We start from the raw sequence: 18091 nt of genomic DNA, 5'->3' as shown, positions 1-18091 counted from the left end.
GAACCAAGACAGAACGAAAATAAATAAATCAAACTTTTTAAATAAAACAAATAGGTTAATTTATTTTACAAATTCCTTTGTTATCATATTTCTCTCGTTAAAATATGCTCTTTCTTAATACAAAGATTTTTCGATCACATCACCAACGGAAAGAAACAATAATATTACTGAATAGAAAATATAATATCCGCCGTCGGGACCAGTCGAATTGCACGTGTGTGGGGGTCTACTTGGCGTCGATGCACTCGGCAGGGTGCTGCGCCGACTTGGCGGGCGCGAAGCCGGGCGGTAGCGGGATGCCAGTGTAGCCCACGCCCCAGCCCAGCTTCTGGCCCCAGCCCGCGCCGCTGGAGCCGCCCATGGGCCCGGCGCCGGCCATGGCCAGCGAGGGCGCGGCGTGCAGCTTCACACCGTTGGGCTGCACGCCGAGCTGGTTGAAGCGCGCGAACAGCTCCTGCTGCTGCTGGCTGAGGGCGGAGGCCCCGGCGCTCGCGCCCGCGCCGCTGGAGCTCGAGCTTGTGTTGGCGTTGCTGACGCCTACGTTCTTGCCGAAGTTCACTGAGTTCACTGATGTCGACATTATCGCGGGGTCCATTTGAGTCCAGTCTGAGAACATGGCGCTATTTGAGTTATAACCTGGAAAGGAATCAAAATACGTCGTAAGGACAAATACTTCTCTATGAGAATTATATGTCCTGACTTATTTCTTAAGGTAAAATCGCTCAGTAAATCGTAGTTAGTGAATAGAATAATTTTTATCATAATTATGCCAAATCAAAGGCAATCATAAAAACATACTGATAATATTGCATACAGTAGTTAGGTTAATCTTATACATATTGTGAAAATCGATTTAACGTCCATAATCTAAAAATAAATAAACATAATAAGTGAATGTCAATTACTTTGATGGTGTGTCTGTTGTGGGCGAGGCTGTCCTAAACCGAATGCGTTCATATGACTGAAACCGGGTGGTGCGAGGCGGGAACGACGTACACGGTCCATATTATCACTGAAACATAAAAAAAAAATATGGTCAAATAAAATATTACAAATCTTTGGTTCCAAGGAACTTCTTTAGTTATTGCCTGCCGCCGTGGGACAAACACGTAACTTTATTTATGCAATGGTAAATGTAGTACAGAAGAGGGATCAATTCATTGATATCAGTACCCTTAGTATGAGTGCTTTACGTTTAAAGTACTCGAAACGAGAGCGCGTTCACCTCTCTGATTGATTGGTTTAGTCGAACCGGCCAATCAGCGCCGAAGGGTACGGAAAAATGTTCTATCACTATTTACCCCTCTGTAAACTGTTTTCTCTCCACTCGTTACTCACCCACTAGAAACTGTGTTTTGCATCATTTCTGTCTCCATTAGTTCTGCAAACGCCTTCTGTGTTTCTTTGAAGGGGTCGAAATCTAGGTCATCATCTCCGTCGCCGGCCGCGCGACCCCCGTTACCTTCGTTACCACGTATATTGTTCATTCTGAAAGTTTTATTTCACATACAATTAGCATAAAGATGGTAAGTCACCACAAATATGCACACTGTGTTATTTTTATTTCTCTGTTATATTCACTTTGCACTGCAAAAAGCAATGTCACGACTTTTATCCCCAAAGGATGGCAATAGGTAATAAATAACGGCTAGTATGCCGCTATACAATGTACACCCAGTTTTCACCATTTGTGTTATAAGTCCCATGTAATAGGGGGTGAGAACTGCAAAAAGCAGCTAGTTAAAAAATGCTTTTAACTACATTTGGATGACTACAAGGCAAGGTAAAGTTTGATATTATACAGATATCAATTTGCTAAGGTTATTTTTAAAGAGACATTGGTAGATTATAACCTAGTAGATAGTAGAAGACCAATAATGTTTCATAAACAACAGACATTATCGAAACGAAAGCTCATTTTTTATCTTATAAAAGGTAAATTAAATAGGTTTATACCTTTGTTTGTGTTCCATCTCGAGCCTCTCTGCGCTAAGCATATTGTGTGGGTAGTGGCCGTGGTCGAGATAGCGCCGCTCCTCCGCGCCGCGCTGCAACTGCAGCCGCATCTGTTGTGCCTTGTGGAAGTCTGTGAAGAACTTGTCCATGTTCTCTGCTAAATACCGCACTTCATTCTGTCGAGAAAAAATAAAAAATAATGTTTTACGATCGATGATGTGGCGTCCCATTATAAAAAACATACAAAGAAAGAAGTTACTTATGCATTTTTTATAGTGAGTTAAAATTATGATTAAAAATGCTCTTGTAAGAAAAAATAAACAAATTAAATAGGCACTTACCGCCGACTGTGGTGCATCGAATCCATTAACAAGGCCAGTCTGTTGCATCTGTTGTTGATTCTGTTGCAGCAACTGTTGATTGTGCATCATGAAGCCCATGGAGTTGCCGCCTAGCGAGCTCGCCGACAGCGAGCTACCGCCCATAGAATTGTCTACGCGCATACCGAACGGTGGAAGCATATTGGGATTTGGATGAAAATTAGCACCTGCACAAACATCCCAAGAATTAAACCGCGAACAGAGGGCGACACAAGTGAAACAATGCGAGAACAGATAGCTTACCTAATAATTCACTAGCTGAGTCGAGTCCTATACTAGAAGATTGCATATAGTGTTTAGGCTCGACCATGTGTTGCCTCGCTAAGAGTTCGTTCTGTCTCATGAGCATCTCGCTCTGGCTGCGATCCCGAAGCAGGAGTTCCTTCTGGTCCATGAGGCCTTGGTTAATTTGACTAAGGGGTCTGTCGTTGGCGAGGTAGGCGTCCAGCAGGCCGTAGCCGTTGAGCAGCTGCGGCTTGTGCTGGGCGAGGGGGTCGTGGCGCAGGTCTGTGCGGAGGTCTGTGCGGAGGTCGGCGCGCAGGTCGGGGCGCAGGTCGGTGTCGGACAGCAGGTCGTGGCGCAGGTCGTGGCGCAGCTCGTGCTCCAGCAGGTCGCGGCGCAGGTCGCGCTCGTCGTCCAGCAGGGAATGCTTGTCGAGCAGAGAGTGTCGGTCGGAGTCCAGGTCGTCCAGCTCGTTGGAGAGGAAGCTCTGCGTCTCGCTATCGAACACGGACGTGTGCGTCGTCTGCGTGCTACTATATTGTTTGGTATCTAATGTTTCGGTATCGTTATTGTCATTATTAATACTATTGCTAGACTTTTGTTTGGATTTGTTGTCGGTTTTACTTTTCTTGCTACTTTGGCCGTTTGTGCTGTTAGTTTCCTTGCTTCTATTTGTTTTACTATCTGTGTGTGTGTCTTTACTTTGTTTTGTTTGAGCCTGTTGTTGTACCTGTTGTGTGGGACTGGAAGATTCTGATGTGCCGTTTTCTTGTGACTTAACTGGAAACATTTTCAAAATAATATTAATTGTATGTTTTCCTTTGTAAATTCAATGACAGTGACAGAGTATTAAAATTATAGTTCGCTTTCTATAGCTGATAAGACATACCCGTAGTGTGTTGTGGCTTGGGACTGGGCTGTTTTCTGGCGGGACTATCTGAAGGCGGCGAGGACCCGAGGCTCGGCCAGGCTTCCTTGCCACTGCCATTACTGCCCACCCCGTTACTGCTGCCCGCACTGCTCGAACCACTGTTGCCGTTTACACATTCTTTTTTATTAGATCTGCAAGATATGCGACTAATAAACTAGAGGTTGGGGGTGCACTCTACAGTACAGGACTGATTTTGTTGGGCGTGGCTGACATTGGAAGATGTACAGAAACTAGATACAAATCTATTGCATTATTACTTCTCAATCTATCTCATTACTTGTTCAAAATAAAAATATTACTGCTCAATCTGTTTTAACATCTGATTATCTTAAGTAACATATTCATTGTCAACGCAGTCAACATTGACCGACGCTAATGGAGGATTTGCCTTCAACAGGTTATCGGCAGTTATGACTTAAAAATACTTTTTTGTTTCGTCCCCCAATGTCAGTCATTCCCTACAAACTAATCTAGCCCCCAATAGGACGAATACAGCTAGTGTCTATTGAAAGTGTTTGTGAAAAGTGTGTGACAAATGATTTATAAGGAAATGAATACTTAGGAATCCTAGAACATATAAACTACTACATATACAACATGTAAGAGAAAAGTTTGGTCGCATTTTAGGGGTGAAATGTACTCATAAATATTTCTCTCTAAATTACCCGATAATCATAAAGGAAACGATTAAGTAAATAACGATATATAAAAACGTCTTTCAACTGTGATAGGTAAAAAAACCTTTTAAATTCGTTTGCACAGCCCACTTAGTAGGAGAGATATACTTGACTCTACATACAATCAATTTATACTAAAGAACATTATGGGAGGGCCATAAGTCCAATATAAAAAGTTTAATTCGCTACACAAATATGAGTACATTTACCCGTAAAATGACGTAATAAACCTTTTTATTACATGTTGTATTCCATTTTCTCAGCTGTATACGCCCGTAAACCTTGTTGAAGCAACAGTACTCACTTAGAAGAATTGACTACGTTTATATGAGAAGGAGTGACCACTGTAGTTGGTATAAAGTTCGACTGATTACCTGAAAATTTCAAAAAACACATATTAGAATTTTCTAGAAACATCTCGTCGGTATTGTCTTTAGAGAAATAATGATACGTACCATCTTTTGAACTGCTTTTTTCTGCATTCGTACTAGAATTACCTGGAATTTAAATAGCGTTGTGTGTTTAGTATAATTATGGTCAATTGTAAGTCAAATCTTTGTTTTATGACGACATAATCAGAAATATAAGTTCTACTACAACTTCTAAGTACAAAAACCAAATTCTAATAAGAATCTCAAAAAGCCTTTATTCAAATTGGAGCCAAAATAAGACTCGTATAAAGTAGCTTCTGTTACGAAAATCAATCTTAGATTACTCAACTACTATTTGGTTGCCTCAACAGTAGTCAATTTATTATTAGAATTTTGTCGACAGTAGTACAAGTGGTATACCTGAACTATTGTTTTGTTTGTCGTCTGGTTTATCCCGCTGCGCCTGCAACAGCTGGTTGTGTAGCTTCCGCTCGTACACCTGGTGCAGGCCTGCGTGCATCTCCTCCTTCGTGAACGACGCTTTCGGATCACCTGCAATATTTACACATATTTGTGAAACTTAATGTATAGTAGTTGCATTATGAATAGCGTTTCAAACTAACTTACTTTTAACAACAACACAACGTTATTTTTAACAACAACAGGTTACAAATTGTTATTAGTGTATTAACATGCAATACACTAATAATAATTTGAGTAACCAGGAACCATCCAACAGTTGTGACCTTGCTTGATCACTTAAATGGACACTCACATTCAGACAACAATTTGATTTGACAATGGGAACTGTAAGTTACCTTTGGCGATAAGCCAATTATTGAAACAAAGCTCATATTAATAAACAGATCATGTACAAAAACCTAACAGACTTGTATAATTCATTTGTTTATAAAATCCATAGCATTAAGTCTGCCAACAAATCTTATCTGAAATCTATCATTAGTTTTCCCAATGAGATACTTAGGCCGTAATACTAAATCTATTCCTTAACATTAAATAATATAAAAAAAAATATCCTATGTAACAAACCTAGCTCGTGCAGATACATGCACTCTGGCTTGGGACAGGGTTGGTTCTTCATAAAGTTTGCGCAGTACTTGGTGGTGCCGAGAGAGCCTTTCAGTACGCGCCCGTCCAACGTCACGTTGTTCACGCCCTGGATTGCGCGCAAAGCGTCCGCCGACGACACGTACGTCACATACGCCGACGCAGACGGACCCTGGAGGCAAACGATAACTTATTTAGTAATAAATCCTATATTTTGGAAGGTTCTGCGTATAGTTCGCTTCAATAACTTTAGTTGTCGTGTGTAAGATAAATCTATATCGTTATTATTGGTTCTTGTGTCTTTAGCAGACGATTCTATGGTGTTATGTCTGCGAGATAGCCTTTGATGGCTTACTTACGAATATTTACTATTACTAGTTGAAGCGTACTATAGCACCATTGCGCAATTTTGCGCAAGTAAGTATCACGACAATTTCTAAAGATAAATGTAGTTGTACGTACAAAAAGTTTGGGCAATAATTATTGTTTGTGTATAAAAGAAATTGAGTGTAGCCGAGATTTTATAGAACTACTGCAAGTAAGCTTTAGTTCGTAAAACGATATTCCGGCTTTTGTATAATACTGTTTGATCAGCTATTAGAAAAGGAGACTAGACTCTTAGTGCTCGTTCATTCATTTTGAGCATTAAGATAAATGCCTTGTACAAACATTCTCACTTATTTTTTATACAAAAATATCAGCCAAAATACTGAAGAAAGGCTTCTTTTCATAGTAGGAACGATCATTGATCATTCTTACTTACTTTGACTGGCTGAATTTAATTTTACGTTGTTGGCTCTTGGACATTCTTTGTAAGACTCACAGAGGCCCGGTATTGAGTCATGGAGTGACTTAGGAGTACTCGGCCGTATGTCTAGGATACTTACCAAAGCAAACCACTCTGGTCGTCATCTCTGAGCCGTCACTAACAGCCCGTCTCATTGCTGGTTAGACCAGTATCATTGAGCAGTTATTATGTCTTAATATTTCTCACCTGTGACCCTGCATACGTGGTACTCTGGTTTATAACTACTTTGTGAATTTTGCCATATTTGCCAAAGTACTCTTGCCGTTTGAGGATCTGTAACAGTATATAAATTAAATGTTATTACTTATACAGCAATTTCTGATAAATTAACAAAAAAAGTGTGGGAGAGCCATGCTTCGGCACGAATGGGCTGGCTCGACCGAAGTAATATCACAGCCTCACAGAAAACCGACGTGAAAAAACGCTTGCGTTGTGTTTCGTTGTGTGAGTAAGGTTAGCGGAGGCCCAATTGTTCTTCCCAATACCCGATTCCACAACAAATCAAATCTATACTAATATTATAAAGCTGAAGAGTTTGTTTGTTTGTTTGTTTGAACGCGCTAATCTCAGGAACTACTGGTCCGATTTGAATCATTCTTTTTGTGTTGGATAGCGCATTTATCGAGGAAGGTTATAGGCTATAAATCATCACGCTACGATCAATAGGAACCGAGCAGAGCGGGTGAAACCGCGGGGAAGTAGCTAGTATATTGTATTTCTACAGAGTACAGATACATGAATGATAGCTTACCTCGGGGTCGGCGAGGCGCACGGGCAGGCCTACGACGAACACGAGGTTGTTCTGCACGACGCGCACGTTGGCTAGCGCACGCCGGGACTCCAACGTCTTGTTCCGCCTCTTCTGCTCGCGCGCCTTCTTCTCCGTCTTTATTGCTGCCACCTGGAACAACATGCGTTTATACTTCAATACTTTATTACTTTCCACATATAAGGCTTAATAGGGGGACAACTTACTACAACTTAGTTTCTTAAATATGAAGTAAATAGGAAGAGGTGACCGTAATATAATATTAAAGAGGGCTTTTTTAGGGGGGAAATCATCCAATGTCTTCTTCCGCCTTGGGCGAGGCGAGAAGGAGTTTCAGACTCTTACTGACTTAACCATCCTGTTTCTACTCCTGCTTTTCTAGTCGAAGCCCACTAGGTAGCCCACAGCTCGGGATCAGGGGTAATATACAACTCCAGATAAGATTAAAGAGGGCTAGTTTAATGGATAAACCAGTAGGCTGTAGAGTGGCAAATGTATCTTTACATACAAGTTCACATACACACCACGCCCAGTCTTAAAACAGTGATACGTTGCCTAACCCGTGTATCAACCGTGTAGCCAAAAGATAAGCATTGAGTGTGAATATTGCAAAACTTTATTAAATGACGACAAGCTGTAGGTAATTCTAACATCCATGTAATATGGTATGACGTCAGAAGTAAAACTTAAAACGTCATTCCCAACAGCTTCTAACTGTATGTACCAGCTGTTTGGACCATTATCAAGACTGACCGTAAAATATCTTCAAATAAAATATACTTTTTAATGTCTCATGTGTCAATTCCATTATCTTTTCACACCTGTCCAGGAACATAATACTGTTATAGTCTTACGTTGTCTGTGGTATGGTTAACCACATGTAAGATTCGTGATATTAAAGTCACCTGCAGTACATAAGACATAACAGATAAAGTACTTACTTCCGCCCGAATGTGTTAATTATTGCAGTACTAAAAGTTCCAGAATGTTCCAAAAATGTATTTCACTTAAAAATAAGAAATGAACTGGCTCCATGGCATTCAGAACTTCGTATAATACTAGTGAATTTAGAGTCTAAAGTCCTGTCAATAAACACAACAAAGAGAATTATCATAATAGATGTATCCGTTTACGAGATTGTGCGACCATATAATTAGACAATTTCTGTTTATAATTTTACCTGCTCTTGACTGAGCGGGGTGAAGTCTGCTGGGTTCTCGGGGTAGGCCTTCCGACATGCCGGACATAGGCCGTTCTCGCCTTCCCGAATTCGATTCCAGCAAAACCGGCATATCTGTAATGGTAAATAACTTTTTTTAAAACACAAAATAATATTTTTTGTCTTATTCTACCTAACAAATAACTTAATAAGAGCAATATGCATTTGACTACCGTCTTTTAAGGGTAAGTGAGACTGACAATGCATTTCAGTTAAATAAAGGCTATAAATATTAAAAAAGTGACCACAATGATAATCTTTTAAACAAAGTAAAAATCTGCAAGGATTTTGTAGATAAACCAAACAATGCATATCCATTTTTCGTATATACAGTAAGAATTATTATATTATCTTTTTATCACGATATGATAAACCAAATCGATTGCAAGTTTTTCAATAAACTTTGAATGACCAGATATACTTTTAAAAGTCGTTATGCGAAAAAAAGGTCAAATGATAATCAAATGTTATTATTATAACTCGTGCCACTTAGTTTTTATTTGAAATTGTGTAGTAGCCATTAAATGTCGATGAAAAAGTGGCTACTAAAAAAACCAATCAATGTGATGCATTTTTTTTTAATTCAGTCAATGACATTATACATCATGTTTCATAAAGCCTTTGAAAATCAAGTTGTAATGGTGACCTCTCATTCTCACACAATTTTCTATGAAAAAAGAACAACCTTTAATAGTAAAAACGATTAAAATAGTTTATACAAAACAATAAGGCCTTTTCGTAAACGAAATAATCCTTCAAATGTTTGTTTACACTTTCTTATCTATGAGATAACGTGCACTTAATTTTAATCAACTTTCGTATGACTTTTAATAAGTGAAACGCAGATAAATAACGATACCTATCTACTAACAACTATTTAAGTATTTATTCACATTCGCAAAAACGTCAATCAAGCATGTTTTTGTAAACACACATTTTTAGTATAAGAAACGAATATTTGAAGTACAATCAGCATAAAAAGTTGGAGAATTTCGATTATATTCATGTTTATTGTGTTATGTGTGGCTTTACATATTTTCATAGTTCGCAATAAATCTCTTTGATTGAGACAAAAAGACATTTTGAAATAAATATTTTTCTATGAGTAAAATGATAGTACAAAATATTTAAAAAGGTTTCCAATGATTACCTAGCAAAATTGAAATCAATTATTCATATATTAACTAAATTTATAGGAAGATACCTAACGTACTAAATGTGTCACAAAATTCATTATAACTTATTATTTTACGAACATTTATTCTTTTTATTTTCGCGTACCTATCTCACCACCGTACTCAGAGTCATTTAATGGTTACTTACCTCAGTCCTTAGCAATAGTTTTCGACAAAATCCTTACTAAGGAATAGTTTAAGTATTCATTAAATGTCTCTAAATACGGCAGTTAGACTTTGTTTTTGTCGTTAACCATACTTTAATACAGGTTTTTTCCGCAGTAATAATAATCTTGGGGCAGGTCGGAACTAAAGTTTGACGTAGCCAATATTTAAAAAACTACACGAGTGCAATTTTAAAATAGCGATGACTGCATACACTAGACTCATATTCGAGAATTGTGTGACGTAGATATAGTAAATGCACTCGCATAAAATTATGTGAATGAACGAAACGACATTAGATTTATTATTTTAGCACAATAGCTCGTGAGTCACAATTAGATACTAAGTAGGAAAATTGTAGGCTGCCTAAATATTGGATTTAGGTATAAGTAAACATCCTTACTTTGGTCGGACTGTACCGTTTCTGATTACTAAACCTACCACTGGTCTGTACCGCATGGACGTAAAGAGTAGACTTCTCGGGTCATCGGACGTAAGGAAGGTTAGGTATGGACTAAACATAATAATACCCTAACATAATAGTACCCTTTGTACGAGTTTGCTTTACGTTGAACGAAAACGAAACGAAAGCGCATTCGACGCTCTGATTGGCCGGCGCGAATGTATCAACCAATGAGAGAACGCGCTCTCGTTTCGTTTTCGTTCGACGTAATACTAACTTGTATTAAGGGTACGTACTTACTAGACCTAGTTTTAAGTGAAAGAATACCTATCAAAAAATATTAAATTTAACATTCATAAATTTTCGTATTTAGTTCCTTATCTATACTATACTGCCTCTATAACAACCAACCCTGGTCTCCCCTTATAATATTAAATACAATAAAATAAAATACATACTTGGTATCCACATGTGCACGGGTAGAAGTGGAGATCGTCCACCTCCAAGGGTTCCATACACAGGGGACATTCCACCTGTAATAATAATAATTTAATGTTAACAACTTCTCAGTATAATCACTTAGGTAGATATGTGCTCGCAATGACTCATCATTATCATAATCAGCCGGAAAATGCATGAGGGAAATTACACAATGAAACAAATGAATAATAGAGTGCTAGTCTGAGCCATGTGGCATTTCGGAGGCCCAATTACTCCCCTTCCCAATCCCCAATTCCCCAACAACCCTTAAATTCCTAACACCCAAAGGGCAGGGCAACGCACTTGTAATACCTCTGGTGTTTTGAGTGTCCATGGGCATCGGCGATTGCTTACCATCAAGTGATCCGTCTGCTCGTTTACCGGTTTATTCCATAAAGAAAAATGTCAACAAAGTACAAAATAACAAAAATCTAAGTTGAAAAATTGCCAAGTACTTTATGTAGTCACAGTAATAATTACTTTCTTTTTATCAAACAAAACTTATTGCCATACATTGTATCTGTCTAAGTACTAGAAAAATAAATACATATCAGGAAAATCTGATTATTTTTAAAGAAAAAATAAAAAGGATGAACCTGCTCTTCCCCACTCTGGTTCAGCACTGACATCCTAGCCCCAAGAGCCAATGGTTCTGCACCCTCCTCTAAATGGCGAGCTTCTATCAGTTTACACTAGAAAACTATCTACTGCAACCTGAAACAGAAAGAAAAACAATTATTTAATATTATTATTTGTATAGATATTATGTACTTCATTACTTTATTGAGGTAGGAAATCATAATATTATAGCTCTTCCTGGCTCAGAGAGTGTCTGACTCATTCTGAGTAAAAAACACCCCGTTCCACATTATTCGAGCCGGGACCCAATTTTCAAAAAAATTAAGTTGGTCTATTCTGTATTTATTTTCTTATTGGACATTAGAAAAGGTTCTAATAATAGACCTATTCGATTCTTATAAGACATTGTAAATAACATTGATTGATAAAAACAACAAACATGTGTTGGAGTAAAGTGTGCATATTATTAAAACATAAAAATATGTTGGCCAAATCAATTAAATTCATAATATTATGCAAATTAATGTTACTTGTTACGCTTTTACAACTAAACATCTAAACTAGTTTTTATATAAATTTTGGCACAAACAGACGAGTTTCAGACCAAGGAGTGCAATATTTTAGCACACAAAAATAATTCTAAATACTGAACGAATAGTATTCACATAATAAATTACAAATAACATATTTTAATTATAGAGGACAGTAAACAAATCATTAAAAAGTGAAAGTTACAAACTTAATTCATTTTAATTATCCTAATGGACTTTTTTCTATGATTGTAAAAAATAAAAGTCAATGTTTAACCTGTTAACTGTTCTTGTATCTAAAACTTAATCGTTTAATGAATAAATTACTTAATAAAAAATTAAATTAAAAATTTAAAAAACCCCCGACACAAAAACTTAATTTCCCTTTAAAAAGTAAAAAATAATAAAAGAAACCTAATCTTAAAAAATACGTCGCGTTGGGGGACCGCTCCTAATTATTTCTTACTTCTAACATTAAAGTAAATTGATGTTTAAGTACTTAACTATAACGCAGAAAATAGAAATATAGCGGCGCGGGCGGCGGTGTGCGGTCCGTATTCATGCGGTCCCCAACGCGACGTATTTTTTAAGATTAGGTTTCTTTTATTATTTTTTACTTTTTAAAGGGAAATTAAGTTTTTGTGTCGGGGGTTTTTTAAATTTTTAATTTAATTTTTTATTTTATACTTTTTATAGGTAGGTAAGAAATATTTTTTTCAGCTTACATATCCGTGATGGGTGTCTATGGATAGGTCTTTAAAAAAGACATTAAGGTTCCTATAACCACTTTTCGTCAAAATCAATCGTTTGAAAGTTAGACGCTTCCAAAGTGGAAAAATGTGTATCCCTCCCCTTTAACTTTTAAAATAAGAGAGTGAGAAAACTGAAAAAAATATATGCTGTACATTTCAATGGAAACTAACAACGAAAATTGGTTTGAACGAGATATCATTATTAGTTTTTAAGAAATAAAACATTTTCAAATTGCAGACCTTCGGTTAATCTCCCGCTTACGTTACTTTCACCGCCCATAACTTTAAAACGGCTCAACCGATTTTCATCAAACATGTCTAAGAACACTCGCACATAAGTCCCCTTTAATACGAAAAAAACTAAATTGAAATCACTGCATCCGTTCGGGAGTTATGATGCCACAGACAGACAGACAGACAGACAGACAGACAGACACGTCAAACTTATAACACCCCTCTTTTTGCGTCGGGGGTTAAAAATGCATACTATTTTCGGCACCAACTACCAACATGATCAAAATAAATACGTTATTTTTATCGAAGTGCCTTAGTAGGCATTTTGAAGAAACTGGATATGAAAGGACTATAAAACAGTAAACCTCAAAACGTAGGTACGCAAACAGAAAAAAACAAGTTTACCAAGATAAAAAAAAATTGTGAGAATAGCAGGAATGCATAATGCCTCATTAAACTTCGAACGCAGTTGATAGCAGGCAGGCTAAACGCAGTGATCGGTTGCGATGATGAATATTATGCAAGCTTTTATTAGAAAGGCAGATTCACACTGAGGTCAAGACATTTCGTTTCTTACAAACCACTTTAAAACAAGGCATTATTTTACAAATATCAACAATGTCCCTTTACGTCTAAACTCAGCCTTATTAGTGAAATTGACGTTATTAGTTTGCAACACAATTAGCATCTAATTTCCACCGGAATTGGAAAATCATTTGCATGCATATTTTCGCGGTATTCGAGCGTCTGATAGCGGTGCGCAAGCGCCACCTGACGGACGACCGGTTAATACTTTAAATATTACAAAACTGATTTAGTGAAAGGTGGTTAGCCCAACTTTTATGATCACCATAGATTCCCATTATACACTCTCACTCACTTGATTACGGAAGCTGTAATTTATCATTCTTTATCTCAATTTTTATTACAAAATGTTATCAAGTACTAGTAGTGCATTTAATAACATGTTTTCGTAAAGTTATTGCAGCAAACATTTCTTAATAAAAAGTAACTGTATTATAAACAAAATGATAGATTTCAAGAAGTAGGCAATGATTTGTAAACTTACAAAAACATTAACATTTTATGATTCTGGTTTATAGACTATTTACTGAATAAATATATGTTATTTACTGTTATAACTGATATGCCCAATACTTTTACTCTTCTATTCTATTTCTATTGTTACTCTAATGGAACAATAGAAATTTTAAGAATGGAAAACGCGTGTGAATTCGTGTACTACAGCTAGTAAAAAGAAAATTAGTTATGACTCATAAAACTAAGTAATTTCTTCCTCAAGAAAACAAAGTACTCAGACAAAACCACAAAATAATGCGTCAATATATGTCTGGACTGTACTTAAACAACACAGTTACGTGTTTATAGTGATAAATAACAGGATATAAAATTTTAATGTTATTTAGAGACTGCACATGACAGTAATAGATAAGTCAATGACCTAAAAAAATATAAACAAATTATTTTAATTACGGAAGAGTTGTAAAGTTTGTATTTTCCATTCAAGTGGTACGACAGACGCGGTAACTACGTAGATAATGACGTCACGAAGCCAATTGGAATCTACTAGACGTTCCCAAAGCCACATCCACATGGTGTTTCAAAAACTTATCAATTAATTTCATGTTTATAAAAAAAATATCAATAGCATCTCTGTATTATGCAAACACTGTTTATCAAAAATCGTAACTGATAGGAAAAAGATATGTCGATAAGGCGTCCGCCCGAATTAAGAAACGATAAAATTATGAATATTTACCACGAGTATAAGTTTATTATTATTTATTATCTGGGAACTTGATTCCTGCCAGTACATTAATTCTAATTAGATTGGTTGGGTGTATTTGTCAATATTAGTGTTAGATTAATATTTGGTTAAGATAATAGGAGTTAGGAAACATAGAAAGTATAGAACAGATGTACAGTCGAGGAGTGGACAGGGTAAATACAGTCTACCGCCATTGTAAGGGTAGGAGACTGCAGAATGAGCTGAAAGTCATGCAAAAATTAGTTGCTGAAGATTTAAAGGAAGAGGACTGGAAGAAGTATTTTATTTATAATGGCAGGAACCTCTTGTCTGCCAGTATATGAGACATAATCAGATTGTGTCGTGTAGATCTGTGTTCCATGGGCATGGCATACTATGGGTCTTGGTCTTTTTGTTAGCCAGCTATACACTACTAATCTAAGGTATGCTTTAGTCATTCAGTTGTAAACTAAGAAATGTAAATAGCAGTTGCAAGTCCCTTATAACAATTATCTATTATCTTTACAATTCTCTACATACAACTACAATAAGATGGACAGATAACAAAGAAGCAAGGAAGATGAAGATACAAGGAGCTTTTGAATGAAATGATTCCAATCAGGAATGGACATCTTATGACTGACATAATGATGGTCAGGTACAGTACCAATTTAGTTAAACAAGTTTAGCAAAGATGGATTAGTTTTTGTATAAAAAAAATCAAAATAGAATGAAGGTATACTATAGCTTGGACAGATTGATGTAATGCATTGCATATTATTGGGTATGTGTTGTATAAAATCATATTTAAATATTCCAATGACTCAATCAACTGATTAAATGTTTAGGAACTTAATATAGCTCTTCACAGTATTTGATTCATAGAATTTGAATCATTTAATTAATAATTTATTTAATATAATTATTGTAATGTTAAATTTCCTTTAAAGTATGTACATTAAATTAAGAAAATATGTGAATGATAGAATAATGACAGTGTGGAAAATCCTCTTTAAAAACCAATGTAATGAATTAATTCAATTATTACAATAGAAAAAACATTGAAAAGCTTTATAAATAAGCTAACTAAATAGGTTAACAAACCTATATCAGAAGAATATACTACAAACATTATTTAAACAAAGATATTTCCTCAAAAGAACATATAATATCAACATTATACATTTGTATAATTTAAACATTTTCCTGCCTGATCGCTATATAAATCTGCGTTTGATTATAGTACCTGTATTTTAACAAAAGCATCGATGACCTCTACAATGCATGAAAAACCCATAAAATGATGCCATGGCCGAGGATATTTTCAAGTCTATATGCAGTAGATGATTGGCCACTTATCATGCAGACTTTATTGTTACTTATATTCTTTGAAATCTGAATTTGAAATGGATGTTTCTAGAACAAATTGCCAATACTTAGTCTTAAATCTGTTTAGAAACTCTGTAATTTCACAACTTGGTAAGATATCCATTCTGCTGTGATATCACGCAGTGGATGCACTATTGCATTCTTTGATAAGTAGACCTATTGTGAGATATTTTATGTATTTTCTTCGTTTTACAACTTTCTTTGTTATTTTATTGTAATATTACTTTAATTTGTTTGTTATTTTAACCATTAATCCAATAACTTAATAGCCCTCGTTTTTCACAAGATATTTTCTATAAATTGTATCTTGTTGGAAATAGATACCTACAGCATCTGAGAACATGCAAGTATAGATTCAGAGCAATTAGATTAAGATTATTATTGGTATTTTGGACCTATAAGAGCCTACATGATGTAAATTCTAGTTTTGCTTATAAGAAAAAGATCTAATTAGATTTTAGTATACCAATTGGAATAAAATAGTCCAATCATAAATAAATACTGCACTTTAAGGTAGTGATTCTAAATACACAGCATTGCACTATGTTTTCAAAAATAAAATAAAATCAGTTTAGTAACAGGTTTTCTGTTTATATTTAAAAGGTTGGACATGAATATTCATTGTCATTTTATCAATGCTTTTCAAAACAATACAAAGTGTGCACTTGTACCAATATACTTTTGATTTTGTGTATTGCAAACTATTGTATAATAGAAGTGGGTATTCTAATATTGTTTAATATAGCCAATTGGGTAGACAAGCTGGGAATTTTATGATATTCCAATTAGTATTATTAAAGTTACCCTCATATGAAGGGAACATAATGTTTTATCCAAATAAAGTGCCGTTATCAAAAGAACAGTTATAATCCTACCACATATTCCGTTGGACAAAACTATAGGAAACAAGAATGGTAAGCTAGAGATTTCCTTTGTTTACTAAATATTATTTTATTTATATTATATGTTTATTTGTTAGACTACCTACTTTGAGCACTATGCAACTACAATGTAAATTGTTTTACTTACTGTTGGCAGATCTCTAAATTAACCAGAACTTTGTTTAAAATTTACACTAATTACAAATTACACAGTGGTCTGATGACCCATTTAAAGTTGTGTAAGTAACTATTGCATTACTACAAACCCACTTAGAAGTTTATTATCATCTGTGGGAATGCCACAACTACTTTAGAGAATGATAAAAAAACAGTTAGAATAGAAAACATATAGAGTTATTTGTCCCAGTACCTTACTAACATATGTGCTTGTAATAAAGCCTTTTGTCATCAATTTCGTGATTCATTTAGCATAGGAAATGAACAAAAGACTTCTTCACTTCATTAATTATACGAAAAAAACTAATTTCAACGTAAAAACTGAATGAAAACAACTGAATGGTCAGCACAAAAAACTTTATCTACGATCAGCAGAGATTCTATGAATAATGTTTAATTCAGGTAAACAGTGTAAATAGGTCTTGAACAATAAGTTAGGGCGATAAATGGATCGCAACAATGACTCAACCCTGCTTTGACAAGTTCACAATTTGACATTTTACCTAAGAAAAAACAATTCAATCTACTGCTTTCGTAAGCGTCTTCTAACCACTTTGAACACTCAAATGCCAACATATTTTTGAAAATAATACGTTTACAAGCTCACAACACAGTTTACGTTGCACATTATGTACCTACTCTCGTAACTAGATATACGTCGGTCAGCTGCCATTCAAAAGAATATGTGGCAAAAGTCAAACTTTCATTTCGTACAAGGATACACTAAAAATACATTATAAACACTCAATATACGACCACTTGCTAATAAGAATATGCAATCTTTACTTTCGTTACACGATTCCATTTTAGGAGAAAAAAATTAAAATCGATGTTTACCTTACGTCTCCTCTCAATGCAAATCTTTTCTATTGCAGAACCGAGACTGCTAACCCTTCCGCTAGAGTCGACGATGAATCCTTTCCAATGGACCTACAATGCGGTTCACGAATCAATTTAAAATAAAATGCAAAGCTGAAATAAATACAACTGTCCCGAAGATATTTTCTGCGAGTTACTATACATTTGTTTTATGAAATGGCCTAATCTTTTACAAGATTCCGTTCTGTATTTCCATAGACAAATTCATATACTTTTTAATTTCGAATAATGAATGAGTAATTTTCCACTTTTGTCAAGGATACTACTTTCTCCTTAAC

The 18091-nt window shown here is 35.7% G+C and overlaps 1 protein-coding gene across 7 annotated transcripts; it reads right to left on the bottom strand.

The window, feature by feature from the left end:
* Positions 1-55: 55 nt before the first annotated feature.
* Positions 56-18019, bottom strand: LOC118280612 (uncharacterized). 7 transcript variants are annotated; one of them, XM_035600814.2, is made up of 17 exons: positions 17772-18019; positions 11221-11338; positions 10603-10677; positions 8363-8476; positions 7165-7314; positions 6600-6686; positions 5588-5777; positions 4958-5089; positions 4622-4663; positions 4471-4540; positions 3448-3620; positions 2580-3338; positions 2298-2503; positions 1957-2132; positions 1339-1488; positions 906-1012; positions 56-606 (listed from the first exon to the last, which is right to left on the bottom strand). In XM_035600814.2, exons 2-17 carry the CDS (start codon positions 11251-11253, stop codon positions 227-229), a joined length of 2844 nt encoding a protein of 947 aa, XP_035456707.2. In that variant the 5' UTR covers positions 11254-11338; positions 17772-18019; the 3' UTR covers positions 56-226. The 7 variants fall into 7 exon arrangements, with proteins under 7 accessions (XP_035456707.2, XP_035456703.2, XP_035456708.2 ...); XM_035600810.2 differs by having other exon boundaries at positions 56-636; positions 17772-18018; XM_035600815.2 differs by having other exon boundaries at positions 56-636; positions 3448-3587; positions 17772-18018.
* Between the last annotated feature and the right edge of the window lie 72 nt (positions 18020-18091).

This window comes from Spodoptera frugiperda, chromosome 16, assembly GCF_023101765.2.
Source record: "Spodoptera frugiperda isolate SF20-4 chromosome 16, AGI-APGP_CSIRO_Sfru_2.0, whole genome shotgun sequence".
NCBI lineage: Eukaryota > Metazoa > Arthropoda > Insecta > Lepidoptera > Noctuidae > Spodoptera > Spodoptera frugiperda.
This window is presented reverse-complemented; position numbering and strand designations above follow the sequence as displayed.